At 47.2% G+C, this 14,567-nt stretch overlaps 1 protein-coding gene across 5 annotated transcripts in view; it reads left to right on the top strand.

The window, feature by feature from the left end:
• The window catches only part of POGLUT2 (protein O-glucosyltransferase 2), a 181,386-nt gene that overhangs the window by 60,139 nt on the left and 106,680 nt on the right, over nt 1–14,567 (top strand). For 3 of the 5 annotated variants that reach the window (XM_063953206.1, XM_063953205.1, XM_063953207.1), the window contains one exon: nt 8,303–8,508. The exons of the other annotated variants lie outside the window; for them this stretch is intronic. In XM_063953206.1, the coding sequence (XP_063809276.1) occupies nt 8,303–8,508 (206 nt within the window). The remainder of the gene's footprint in view (nt 1–8,302; nt 8,509–14,567) is intronic. 5 annotated transcript variants of the gene reach the window in all.

Below are 14,567 nucleotides of genomic sequence, written 5' to 3'. Positions count from 1 at the left end.
ATCTGGTCTGTATTAGGCCCCACGTGCACTGCAGGAGTGGCAGATATAACATTTGCAGAGAGAGTTAGATTTGGGTGGGTTATTTTGTTTCTGTGCAGGGTAACATCATTAGTGAGAACCAGCATGGGTTTGTGAAAAATAGGTTATGTCAAACTAATTTAATGAACTTCTATGAAGAAGTAAGTGCAAATTTAGACAAGGGAAATGCTGTGGATGTGGTCTTTTTAGATTTTGCAAAAGCCTTCGACACAGTACCTCACACGAGGTTGTGTCTTAAATTAAGAGAGCTGGGACTTGGAGACAGCGTTTGTACTTGGGTCAAAAATTGGTTGGAAAATAGAGAACAGCGAGTGGTGGTCAATGGAACATTTTGGAGTTGGACTAAAGTATTAAGTGGTGTACCTCAAGGATCTGTACTAGGCCCTCTGCTGTTTAATATATTTAGAAATTATATAGTAAATGGTATTGAGAGTAAAATATCAGTTTTTGCGGATGATGCTTAACTGTATAATAATTTAGATGAGATCAGGATGTTGACTCTCTTCAAAATGATTTCACTAAACTGGGGGGTTGGGCAACAAAGTGGAGTATGAGGTTCAATATAGAGAAATGTAAAAATATGCATTTTTGGGATCAAAAACAAACAGGCAATCTATACATTGGGGGAGATTCAAATTTTTGAAAAGTCAGTTGGGAGTCTGTTTTTTCCTATCTAATAGACAGGAAAAAACAGACACTTAACCAACTTTTAAAACATTTGAATTCCACCCATTGAATGGGGTAATTCTTGGAAAATCAATATTGGAGAAAGATTTGGGGGTGATCATTGACAGTAGACTTAGCAGTAGTCCACAATGTCGAGATGCTGCAGTAAAGGCCAATAGGGTACTAGCATGCATACAACGGGGAATAGAGACCAGAGATGAAAGTGTAATCCTGCCACCGTATAAATCGTTGGTACGGCCCCCATCTAGAATACTGTGTACAATTTTGGACTCCGCACTATAAAAAAGACATGGTTGAACTAGAAAGGGTTCAGAGAAGAGCTACAAAATTAGTTAAGGGCCTAGAGTAATTTGATTATGAGGAAAGACTACTTAGGCTGGATATTGCATCCACTCTGCACAGTCCACACATCCTTACATGTCTTCTCATCATTCATCTCGACCCCGATTCATCATTACTGTATGACCATATCATACAGCCCACCAAGAACCTTTGCAATCTGGTGGACAGTTATGCAATAGATAGCACCTATCCTTGTGTATCCATGCCTATTTGCCTATAGATTGTAAGCTTGCGAGCAGGCGCTTCCTACCTCTATGACTGTTATTACCCAGTTTTGTGATATCATTGTTTTGTTATATCATTGTTATTTTCAGTTGTAAAGCGCAACAGAATTTGCTGCGCTATATAAGAAACTGTTAATAAATAAAATAAATTATATGTTTACACTGGAAAAAAGGCGCATAAGAGGGGACATGATTAATATCTTCAAATATATCAAGGGGCAATATAAGGAACTTTCAGGTGATTTACTTATTAAGAGCTCTGTACACAGGATACGTGGTCATCCTCTGAGGTTGGAGGGGAGGAAGTTTAAGACCAAGCGAAGGAAAGGTTTCTTCACAGTGCGGACTGTGAGTTTATGGAATTCACTGCCGGAGAAAGTGGTAATGTCGGATTCAATTGAGACATTTAAGAAAGGATTAGACAAATATTTTGCGGAAAATAGCATCAAAGGTTCTAAATAGATTGGAGATAATACAGCATATAGCACTATAGGCTGAAATCGATGGACAATAGTCTTTTTTTCAACCTCAACAACTATGTAACTATACTGGCTGCTTTATTTTTACACTGCAATTTAGATTTCAGTTTGAACTCACCCCACCCAAATCTAACGCTCTCTGCACATGTTATATCTGCGCCCCCCCCCCTGCAGTGCACATGGTTTTGCCCAACTGCTAACAAAACTGTGAATTAGGCCTACTGATGGTCACTGAAAAAGAGAAGTAGCTTAGTGAGCGCTCTGCGCTTGCAACCCTTTGGAAATGGAAAGGTGCAAATAAAATTCTATACTGATGATGCTCAGAGACTTTAAACAGTTGTAATATAACATTGTTACATTGCGTGTGGTCCATCATTTAGTAATGATTCTACTTACGGAGATGTTTCTGCTAAAGCATTGAATAGAAAGAAAGTGCAACAGCGGCCTCTGCAGGCTGGAAGAAAATATTACACTCTCTCCATAAACCATTATATGCATTTGATAGTGTTCTGATTTGTAGAATACAAGTACTTATATAACATATAAAGAAATATCACTTATGTGCATTTGTGACATAAATTACTTTCTCTGACGTCCTAGTGGATGCTGGGAACTCCGTAAGGACCATGGGGAATAGCGGGCTCCGAAGGAGGCTGGGCACTCTAGAAAGATTTACGACTACCTGGTGTGCACTGGCTCCTCCCACTATGACCCTCCTCCAAGCCTCAGTTAGATTTTGTGCCCGGCCGAGGTTGGATGCACACTAGGGGCTCTCCTGAGCCTTTAGAAAGAAAGATAGAAATTAGGTTTTTTATTTTCAGTGAGACCTGCTGGCAACAGGCTCACTGCAGCGAGGGACTAAGGGGAGAAGAAGCGAACCTGCCTGCTTGCAGCCAGCTTGGGCTTCTTAGGCTACTGGACACCATTAGCTCCAGAGGGATCGACCGCAGGCCCAGCCTTGGTGTTCGGTCCCGGAGCCGCGCCGCCGTCCCCCTTACAGAGCCAGAAGCAAGAAGAGGTCCGGAAAATCGGCGGCAGAAGACATCAGTCTTCACCAAGGTAGCGCACAGCACTGCAGCTGTGCGCCATTGCTCCTCACACACACTTCACACTCCGGTCACTGAGGGTGCAGGGCGCTGGGGGGGGGCGCCCTGAGAAGCAATAATAACACCTTGGCTGGCAAAAATACCACAATATATAGCCCCAGAGGCTATATATGTGGAAAATACCCCTGCCAGAATATAGGAAAAAGCGGGAGAATAGTCCGCGGAAAAGGGGCGGAGCTATCTCCCTCAGCACACTGGCGCCATTTCTCCTTCACAGATCCGCTGGAAGGAAGCTCCCTGGCTCTCCCCTGCAGTCTACACTACAGAAAAGGGTAAAAAAGAGAGGGGGGGCACTAAATTTAGGCGCAGTATACAATTATATAGAAAAAGCAGCTATAGGGGACATAACTCAGTTAGTCCCTGCATTATATAGCGCTCTGGTGTGTGCTGGCATACTCTCACTCTGTCCCCCTAAAGGGCTTTTGTGGGTCCTGTCCTCTGTTGGAGCATTCCCTGTGTGTGTGCGGTGTGTCGGTACGGCTGTGTCGACATGTTTGATGAGGATAATGATGTGGAGACGGAGCAGATGCCTTTAGAAGGGATGTCACCCCCTGCGGGGCAGACACCTGAGTGGTTGAGCTTATGGAAAGAAATGAGTGCACGTATAGACTCCTTACATAAGAAATTTGACGACATGCCAAATGTGGGACAGCCGACTTCTCAGCTCGTGCCTGTCCAGGCGTCGCACAGGTCATCAGGGGCTCTAAAACGCCCGCTACCTCAGACCCAGATGTCGACACTGATACTGACACCAGTGTCGACGACGATGAGTCTAACCTGATGCCCACTAAGGCCATTCACTGCATGATTGAGGCAATGAAAGAGGTGTTACACATTTCTGATATAAATACAGGTACCACTAAAAAGGGTATTATGTTTGGGGAGAAAAAACTACCCGTAGTTTTCCCCCCATCAGATGAATTAAATGAAGTGTGCGAAGAAGCGTGGGCTTTCCCTGATAAAAAATTGGTAATTCCTAAGAAGGTACTAATGGCGTTCCCTTTCCCGCCAGAGGATAGGTCACGTTGGGAAACACCTCCTAAGGTGGATAAAGCGCTCACACGTTTGTCTAAAAAGGTGGCACTACCATCTCCGGATACGGCCGCCCTCAAGGAACCTGCTGATAGAAAGCAGGAGGCGATCCTGAAGTCTGTATATACACACTCAGGCATTATACTTAGGCCAGCTATTGCGTCAGCTTGGATGTGCAGTGCTGCCGCTGCGTGGTCAGATAAACTGTCAGAAAATATTGACACATTAGACAGAGACACGATCCTGCTAACCATAGACCATATCAAAGACTCAGTCTTATATATGAGAGATGCACAGAGGGAAATCTGCCGACTGGCATCTAAAGTAAGTGCATTGTCCATTTCTGCTAGGAGAGGCTTATGGACTCGCCAGTGGACAGGAGATGCAGATTCTAAAAGGCACATGGAAGTTTTGCCATATAAGGGTGAGGAATTATTTGGGGATGGTCTCTCGGACCTAGTTTCCACAGCAACGTCTGGGAAGTCAGCATTTTTACCCCATGTCCCCTCACAGCCTAAGAAGGCGCCGTTTTATCAGGTTCAGTCCTTTTGGACCCAGAAAAACAGGCGTAGAAAAGGCGGGTCTTTTCTGTCCAGAGGCAGAGGTAGGGGAAAAAGGCTGCAACAAACAGCAGGTTCCCAGGAGCAAAAGTCCTCCCCCGCTTCTTCTTCCAAGTCCGCCGCATGACGGTGGGGCTCCACAGGCGGAGCCAGGTACGGTGGGGGGCCGCCTCAAGAATTTCAGCGATCAGTGGGCTCGCTCACAGGTGGATCCCTGGATCCTTCAAATAGTATCTCAGGGGTACAAACTGGAATTCGAGGCGTCTCCACCCCACCGGTTCCTAAAATCTGCCTTGCCGATTGCTCCCTCAGACAGGGAGGCGGTGCTAGCGGCAATTCACAAGCTGTATTCCCAGCAGGTGATAATCAAGGTACCCCTACTTCAACAAGGCCGGGGTTACTATTCCACACTATTTGTGGTACCGAAACCAGACGGTTCGGTGAGACCCATTTTAAATTTGAAATCCTTGAACACATACATAAAAAAATTCAAGTTCAAGATGGAATCGCTCAGGGCGGTTATTGCAAGCCTGGACGAGGGGGATTACATGGTATCCCTGGACATCAAGGATGCTTACTTGCATGTCCCCATTTACCATCCTCACCAGGAGTACCTCAGATTTGTGGTACAGGATTGCCATTACCAATTCCAGACGCTGCCGTTTGGACTGTCCACGGCACCGAGGGTATTTACCAAGGTTATGGCGGAAATGATGATACTCCTTCGAAAAAAGGGAGTTTTAATTATCCCGTACTTGGACGATCTCCTAATAAAAGCGAGGTCCAAGGAACAGTTGTTGGTGGGAGTAGCACTATCTCAGGAGGTGCTGCACCAGCACGGCTGGATTCTGAATATCCCAAAGTCACAGCTGGTTCCGACGACACGGCTACTGTTCCTGGGTATGATTCTGGATACAGTCCAGAAAAAAGTGTTTCTCCCGGAGGAGAAAGCCAGGGAGTTGTCATCTCTAGTCAGAGACCTCCTGAAACCAAAACAGGTATCAGTGCATCGCTGCACGCGGGTCCTGGGAAAGATGGTGGCTTCTTACGAAGCAATTCCCTTCGGCAGGTTCCATGCCAGAATCTTTCAGTGGGACCTGTTGGACCAGTGGTCCGGATCGCATCTTCAGATGCATCGCTTAATAACCCTGTCTCCAAGAACCAGGGTGTCTCTACTGTGGTGGCTGCAGAGTGCCCATCTTCTAGAGGGCCGCAGGTTCGGCATACAGGACTGGGTCCTGGTGACCACGGATGCCAGCCTTCGAGGCTGGGGGGCAGTCACACAGGGAAGAAACTTCCAAGGACTATGGTCGAGTCAGGAGACTTCCCTTCACATAAATATTCTGGAACTAAGGGCCATCTACAATGCCCTAAGTCAAGCAAAATCCCTGCTCCTACACCAGCCGGTGCTGATCCAGTCAGACAACATCACGGCAGTCGCCCATGTAAATCGACAGGGAGGCACAAGAAGCAGGATAGCGATGGCAGAAGCCACAAGAATTCTCCGATGGGCGGAGAATCATGTACTAGCACTGTCAGCAGTGTTCATTCCGGGAGTGGACAACTGGGAAGCAGACTTCCTCAGCAGACACGACCTCCACCCGGGAGAGTGGGGACTTCATCCAGAAGTTTTCCAGATGCTGGTAAACCGTTGGGAAAAACCACAGGTGGACATGATGGCGTCCCGCCTCAACAAAAAGTTAAAAAGATATTGCGCCAGGTCAAGGGACCCTCAGGCGATAGCTGTGGACGCTCTAGTGACACCGTGGGTATACCAGTCGTTTTATGTGTTCCCTCCTCTGCCTCTCATACCAAAGGTATTGAGAATAATAAGAAAGCGAGGAGTAAACACAATTCTCGTGGTTCCGGATTGGCCAAGACGAGCGTGGTAACCGGAACTTCAAGAGATGCTCTCAGAGGACCCGTGGCCTCTACCGCTCAGACAGGACCTGCTACAGCAGGGGCCCTGTCTGTTCCAAGACTTACCGCGGCTGCGTTTGACGGCATGGCGGTTGAACACCGGATCCTGAAGGAAAAGGGTATTCCGGAAGAAGTCATTCCTACGCTTATTAAGGCCAGGAAAGATGTTACGGCAAAGCATTATCACCGCATATGGCGAAAATATGTTGCATGGTGCGAGGCAAAAAAGGCCCCAACAGAGGAATTTCAGCTGGGTCGATTTCTGCATTTCCTGCAAGCAGGAGTGAATATGGGCCTAAAGCTAGGCTCCATTAAAGTACAGATCTCGGCTCTGTCGATTTTCTTTCAAAAAGAACTAGCTTCAGTACCTGAAGTTCAGACATTTGTGAAAGGAGTGCTGCATATTCAGCCCCCGTTTGTGCCCCCTGTGGCACCTTGGGATCTCAACGTGGTGTTGAGTTTCTTAAAATCACATTGGTTTGAGCCACTAAAAACCGTGGATCTAAAATATCTCACGTGGAAAGTGGTCATGTTATTGGCCTTGGCGTCAGCCAGGCGAGTGTCAGAATTGGCGGCTTTATCATGTAAAAGCCCTTATCTGATTTTCCATATGGATAGGGCAGAATTGAGGACTCGTCCCCAGTTTCTACCTAAGGTGGTGTCAGCGTTTCACCTGAACCAGCCTATTGTGGTGCCTGCGGCTACTAAGGATTTGGAGGACTCCAAGTTGCTAGACGTTGTCAGGGCCCTGAAAATATATGTTTCCAGGACGGCTGGAGTCAGAAAATCTGACTCGCTGTTTATCCTGTATGCACCCAACAAGCTGGGTGCTCCTGCTTCTAAGCAGACTATTGCTCGCTGGATTTGTAGTACAATTCAGCTTGCACATTCTGTGGCAGGCCTGCCACAGCCAAAATCTGTAAATGCCCATTCCACAAGGAAGGTGGGCTCATCTTGGGCGGTTGCCCGAGGGGTCTCGGCTTTACAACTTTGCCGAGCAGCTACTTGGTCAGGGGCAAACACGTTTGCAAAATTCTACAAATTTGATACCCTGGCTGAGGAGGACCTAGAGTTCTCTCATTCGGTGCTGCAGAGTCATCCGCACTCTCCCGCCCGTTTGGGAGCTTTGGTATAATCCCCATGGTCCTTACGGAGTTCCCAGCATCCACTAGGACGTCAGAGAAAATAAGAATTTACTCACCGGTAATTCTATTTCTCGTAGTCCGTAGTGGATGCTGGGCGCCCATCCCAAGTGCGGATTGTCTGCAATACTTGTAAATAGTTATTGTTAACTAAAGGGTTATTGTTGAGCCATCTGTTGAGAGGCTCAGTTGTTTTTCATACTGTCAAACTGGATATAGTATCACGAGTTGTACAGTGTGATTGGTGTGGCTGGTATGAGTCTTACCCGGGATTCAAAATCCTTCCTTATTATGTCAGCTCGTCCGGGCACAGTGTCCTAACTGAGGCTTGGAGGAGGGTCATAGTGGGAGGAGCCAGTGCACACCAGGTAGTCATAAATCTTTCTAGAGTGCCCAGCCTCCTTTGGAGCCCGCTATTCCCCATGGTCCTTACGGAGTTCCCAGCATCCACTACGGACTACGAGAAATAGAATTACCGGTGAGAAAATTCTTATTTTCTAAGCTGCTATTTCAAAGCACTGGTTCCCAATTTATTTATTAGCCTATATTTAGAGAGCACCAGCATGCTCCTCAGCACTTGGGAACAAACACAGTAACAAATGTAGATAAAACGTAAGATGGCCTGGCTTGCAATCGATTTATCTCTTAGTATCGTACTATGCATTTCCAGTAATGTACATAAATCTTATAGAACTGTAAAATTTGATTTTCATGAGATAGAAATGTAATAAGCAAACACTATATATGTAAGTGATACCTCTCTTCCTTCAGGTCCAATATTCAGTGAAGGATGTTACTGTCCTGAACAAAACAGTGACGTATGGTTAAAACACATGGCTTGTAATGAGACCATTCCACAAATTGAGCAAGATCTAAAACATTTCCCAACTGTTGATCTTGACAAGATTGCAGTGGAAATTCCAGAGAGATTTGGTGAGCGCCAAAGCTTGTGCCATTACACCATCAAAAATAATAAGGTAAGTTTTCTTTTAGTTTGGGGAAATTTATTTTTTCTCCCCACCTTCCAAAATAAAATCTGCTTCTCTTTTTCAATGTTCATTAATAAATAGACAATAAAAGTACCATACAATTATTTTGAAGGGAGGAATTGGGGCAGGTTCTCAATGAGAAGTTGCTATTGAGAAAGGAAAGGCTGTCAAGGGACAGGAACCTAGAGTAGTATCAGAGGAGAGGGGAAGTTATTGGAAACTTTACAGCTAAAAGAAGAGAGGTAAGAAATAACAGAAATTGATTTATTAACGTGATTTTTTGAGTCCCTTGTCTATGTATTATAAACTTTATTCAAAGACACAGTGAAATGTCTGTATACTGTACCTGCACAATACATAAAGGAGCTTATTCAGAATTGGTAGCAAAGCAAAAAAGGAGCAACTTTGCACCCGGACAAACATGCTGCAGTACAAGCGCCGGGGGTGCAAGTTGTTTTTTTTGTTTGCATGCAGGATAAATGCCGCCAGCTTTACATGTTGACCACAAATACAGGACAGCTTTGTTTTCCTCTGTACATTTTATATTGGCCACAAAGCAACATGGTTTTGACGGAAACCATGAATATCTCCAATAGCTTTTTACTTACATGCCTCCCTGCCACCAGCTTTTTCCTCACATGCCTCCCTGCCACCAGCTTTTTCCTCACATGCCCTCCTGCCACCAGCTTTTTCCTCACATGCTCTCCTGCCACCAGCTTTTTTTCTCGCATGCCCTCCTGCCACCAGCTTTTTCCTCGCATACCCTCTTGCCACCAGCTTTTTCCTTACATGCACTCCTGCCACCAGCTTTTTCCTCACATAAGGTACCTCCCTGCACCAGCTCTTTTTTTCTCACATGCCCTTCTGTCACCAACTTTTTCCTCACATACAGTACCTCCCTTCCCCCTGGTTTTCTCTCACATGCCATTCTGCCCTTCAACTTTTTCCTCACATGTCCCCCTGCCACCAGCTTTTTCCTAACATGCCCCCCTACCACCAGCTTTTTCCTAACATGCCCCCCTGCCACCAGCTTTTTCCTAACCTGCCCCCATGCCACCAGCTTTTTCTAACATGCCCCCCTGCAACCAACTTTTTCCTCACATACAGTACCTCCCTGCCACCAGGTTTTCTCTTACGTCTTAGAGGATACTGGGGTCCACATTACTACCATGGGGTATAGACGAGTCCACTAGGAGCCTCGGGCACTTTAAGAAATCAATAGTGTGTACTGGCTCCTCCCTCTATGCCCCTCCTACCAGACTCAGTTTAGAAAATGTGCCCGGAGGAGCCGGTCACGCTTGGGAAGCTCCTGCAGAGTTTTCTGCATTTATTTTCTATTTTATTGTTTTCAGGCAGGTATGGCACCAGACTGCCTGCATCGTGGGACTTAGAGGGGGGGGGGGGAACGGCCCAACCTCCCTAATGGTCCCGTTCCCCCCTGACAGGACACTGAGCTCCTGAGGGTCCTATTCGCAAGCCCCACCACGACGAGCGTACAGACCCGCAGCACGCCACCACCCCTAACAGAGAGCGTACAGACCTGCAGCACGCCGCCACCCCTAACAGAGCCAGAAGACTGAAGAGTGGTGAGTAGGTGCCTGGTGTCCCGGTTAGCAGGTCGCCGGCTGTAATGGCGGCATAATGGTAGGAGCGCAGCATGCGCGCTGAGCTCCAGGCTCCAGATGCACTGTGTGACCGCTGTGAGGGGTGGCTGGATCCACTACTATTACCCACAACTGGCACATATTACAGGGGTTTTAACACACTGTAACCCTTATTATTCACCTCAGCCAGTATAAAAAGCGGGAAGACCACGCGCAATTACGGGGGTGGGGCCTTCACTATGAGCGGATCCAGCAGCTCACCAGCGCCATTTCCCTTCTGCAGCTTACACAGGCAGCCTAACAGGAAAGCGCAGCTCTTGCACACGGACTCCAGAGCACTTCAGCGGTACCAGCAGGTCATAGAAAAGGGGGGTAGCAATAATTTGGTGTACTAAGCCCTATTAAGGGTACTTAGTTTGTGACCCAGCTAAGTCTATACTTAAGCTATAGAGGCCCTGTGTAGCTGGCTCCCATACTCCCTAGAAGGGCTTTGTGCATTTAACCTATTTCTCTCTGTGAGTGTGTTCTTTTACATTTATTATGTCAAAGGAGTGCGTATCATGCACAGCAGAGTGCTTTTCTCAATCTGGGGGATCTCTGCAGTGTACTCAAGATAGTAGTAGTACACATTCTCAGATTAGTGGATCTGAACCTGTTTGGTTAGATTCATTAAAGGGGATGATTTCCAATATTTCAAACAAATTGTCCCAAAATGAAAAGGAGACGCAATACTTAAGGCAATCTGTAGATAACCGGATGAATAGAGATTCAGTGGTTATCCCAGCATCTCAGACCCCTGCTATTTGTCCGCAGAAGCGTTCTCTGGCCCAGATCCTGCAGGCTGACACCGATAATGATGTATCGGACCCAGAGGAGGGGGAGGTGGATTCAGTGGGGGGGATGCAGCTTTAGCACAGGGTATACAGGCCCTGATTGAAGCTATTAGAGAGGTCTTGCACATTCCTGACAAAGTGTCAGAGGATGAGGAGGAATCCTTTTTTAATGTGAAAAAGAAATCCTCTGCTACTTTCCCTGCTTCTAAGGAATTAAATTCCCTCTTTGAAGCAACTTGGGTTAACCCTGACAGGAAGTTTCAGATTACTAAACGATTCATTACATCCTTCCCATTTCCTCAGGACGATAAAAAAAAATTAGAAAACCCACCGACAGTTGACGCATCAGTTTCCAGGCTGTCACGTAAGATAGTTTTACCTGTTCCTGGGGCAGCTTCATTAAAGGATGCTGCAGACCGCAAGATTGAGACTACTCCCAAATCTCTGTACACAGCGGCGGGGGTGGCCCAAAGACCCACTATAGCCTTTACATGGATCACTAGGGCCATTGCAAAATGGTCTGGTAATGTAATTGACTGGTTAGATTCCTTGTCCAGGGGGGAGATTATTTTACTCATACAGCACATACAGGATTCTGCTAACTTTATGGTGGAGGCCATAAAGGAGATTGGACTGCTCAACGCACGAACCACTGCCATGGCAGTGTCAGCATGCAGGGGCTTGTTTCTACGCCAGTGGACTGCGGATGCGGATTCCAGGAAAGGCGTGCAAAGCCTACCATTTACAGGTGAAGCCCTGTTTGGAGATGAACTGGATACGTGGATATCCAAGGCTACGGGTAAGTCTTCATACCTTCCTTCCGCAGCACCCTCGGATAGAAAATCCTATTCTGCACCAACTCTGCAGTCCTTTCGGACAGCGAAGTTTAAAGGTAAGTCCAAAGGTTCCTCTGCTGCCTTCAAAGGCAATAGAAGTAAGCCCAGAAAACCTGCAAATACAGGCTCACAGGATTAGACCTCCGGCTCTGCTTCTACAAAACCTTCAGCATGACGGTGGACCGCACTGCCTGGTCAACGGGCAGGTGGGAGTCCGGTTACGATATTTCAGTCACGTATGGACCACATCATGCCTGGATCCATGGGTAAAAGATCTTATCGTCCAGAGCTACAGACTGGAGTTTCAGGAACTCCCACCTCACAGATTCTTTGAATCAGGCTTGCCAGCTTCACCGGAAGCAAGTATAACCTTGCAAACAGCAGTTCAAAAACTGGTACAGACTCGGGTCATTGTTCCATTTCCAAATCAACTACAAAACAAAGGTTTCTATTCCAATCTGTTTGTGGTACCGAAACCGGACGGTTCGGTGAGGCCTATTTTAAACCTCAAGTCACTGAACCTGTATTTACGGGTGTTCAAATTCAAGATTGAGTTGCTGACAGCGGTGATCTCAGGTCTGGAGGAGGGAGAATTCCTATTTTCTCTGGATATCAAGGATGCGTACCTTCATGTTCCGATTTGGCCGCCTCATCAGGCTTATCTAAGGTTTGCATTACAGGACTGTCACTACCAGTTTCAGGCCCTACCCTTTGGGCTCTCCACGTCTCCGAGGGTGTTTACCAAAGTAATGGCGGAGATGATGATTCTTCTTCACAAGCAAGGAGTGAACATAATACCGTACATGGACGATCTACTGATAAAAGCACCACCCAGGGAGAGGTTGTTACACAGAATTGCCCTCCATGCGTCTGCTCCAGGATCACGGGTGGATTCTGAACCTGCCAAAATCTCACCTGGAACCAACACGGAGGCTTCCGTTCCTGGGGATGATCCTGGATACGGAGGTGCAGAAGGTATTCCTTCCTCTGGAAAAGGCATTGGTGATTCAGTCACTGGTAAGGGACATCCAACGGCCGACCCGGATTTTGGTGCATCTGTGCATTCGCCTCCTGGGAAAGATGGTAGACTCTTACAAGGCACTGCAGTGGGGAAGGTTTCATGCAAGGCCCTTCCAGCTGGATCTGCTGGACAAATGGTCCGGATCGCATCTACACATGCACCAGAGGATACGTCTGTCACCAAAAGTCAGGATTTCTTTTCTGTGGTGGCTACAGACTTCTCACCTGACGGAGGGCCGAAGGTTCGGGATTCAAAATTGGATTCTGCTAACCACGGATGCAAGCCTCAGAGGGTGGGGAGCAGTCACCCAAGGGGGAACACTTCCAAGGTAACCATTCTTCCGATCAACGTTCTGGAACTAAGGGCCATATACAATGCCCTTCTGCAGGCATCCCATCTTCTTCACAATCGAGCCATCCAGGTTCAGCTGGACAATGTGACGGCGGTGACGTACATAAACTGGCAGGGCGGAATGAAGAGCAGGGCAGCAATGTCAGAGGTGACAAGGATTCTCCTCTGGGCAGAAAGACACGCGGTGACGCTGTCCGTGATCTTCATTCCGGTCGTGGACAACTGGGAAGCAGGCTTCCTCAGCAGATACGACCTCCACCCAGGGGAGTGGGGCCTTCACCCGGAGGTGTTCGGGTGCTTGACTCGTCGGTGGGGGACTCCACAGATCGACATGATGGCCTCTCGTCTCAACAAGAAGGTCCAGCGGTATTGCTCCAGGTCAAGAGACCCACAAGCAGTGGCGGTGGATGCTCTGGTGACTCTGTGGGTCTATCAGTTGGTGTATGTCTTTCCTCTACTTCCATTAATCCCAAGAAATCTCAGAGAATTAAAAAGGAAAGGGTTCAAGCAATTCTCATTGCTCCGGATTGGCCAAGAAGGGCTTGGTACGCAGATCTCCTGGAATTGCTTCTGGAGGATCCGTGGCCTCTACATCTTCGGGAGGATCTACGGCAACAGGGGCCATTCATCTATCAAGACTTACCACGGCTACGTTTGACGGCATGGAGGTTGAGCGTCAAATTCTAGCCCGGAAAGGGATTCCGGACAGGGTAATTCCTATCTTGATCCAAACCAGAAAAAGGGTAACATCTAAACATTACCACCGGATTTGGAGGAAATACGTCTCTTGGTGTGAAAACAGAAAATTTCCTGCGGTGGAATTTCAGCTGGGTCGTTTTCTACTTTTTCTGCAGTCTGGGGTGGATGTGGGCCTACGTCTTGGATCAGTAAAAGTCCAGATTTCGGCCTTATCCATTTCCTTCCAGAAACAGTTGGCTTACCTTCTTGAGGTTCAGACGTTCTTGAAAGGGTTCTGCACATCCAATTGCCCTTTGTGCCTCCCACGGCACCTTGGGATCTTAACGTGGTGTTGCAGTTTCTGCAATCGGATTGGTTTGAGCCTTTACAGGAGGTAGATGTAAAGTTTTTTACATGGAAGACCGTCACACTATTGGCCTTGGCTTCGGCGAGGCGCGGTTCAGAATTGGGGGCCTTGTCTCACAAGAGCCCCTATTTGATTTTTCTTGAAGATAGAGCTGAACTCAGAACTCGTCAGCAGTTTCTCCAAAGGTGGTGTCTGCGTTTCATATCAACCAGCCTATTGTGGTTCCGGTGCTTAGTGACACCTCTTCCACTTCAAAGTCCCTGGATATTGTGTAGGCTGTGGAAATCTATGTCAAATGGACAGCTCGTCACAGAAAATCGGACTCGCTGTTTGTGCTTTATGATCCCAATAAAATTG

This window comes from Pseudophryne corroboree, chromosome 2 (assembly GCF_028390025.1).
Source record: "Pseudophryne corroboree isolate aPseCor3 chromosome 2, aPseCor3.hap2, whole genome shotgun sequence".
Taxonomy (NCBI): Eukaryota; Metazoa; Chordata; class Amphibia; order Anura; family Myobatrachidae; genus Pseudophryne; species Pseudophryne corroboree.
This window is presented reverse-complemented; position numbering and strand designations above follow the sequence as displayed.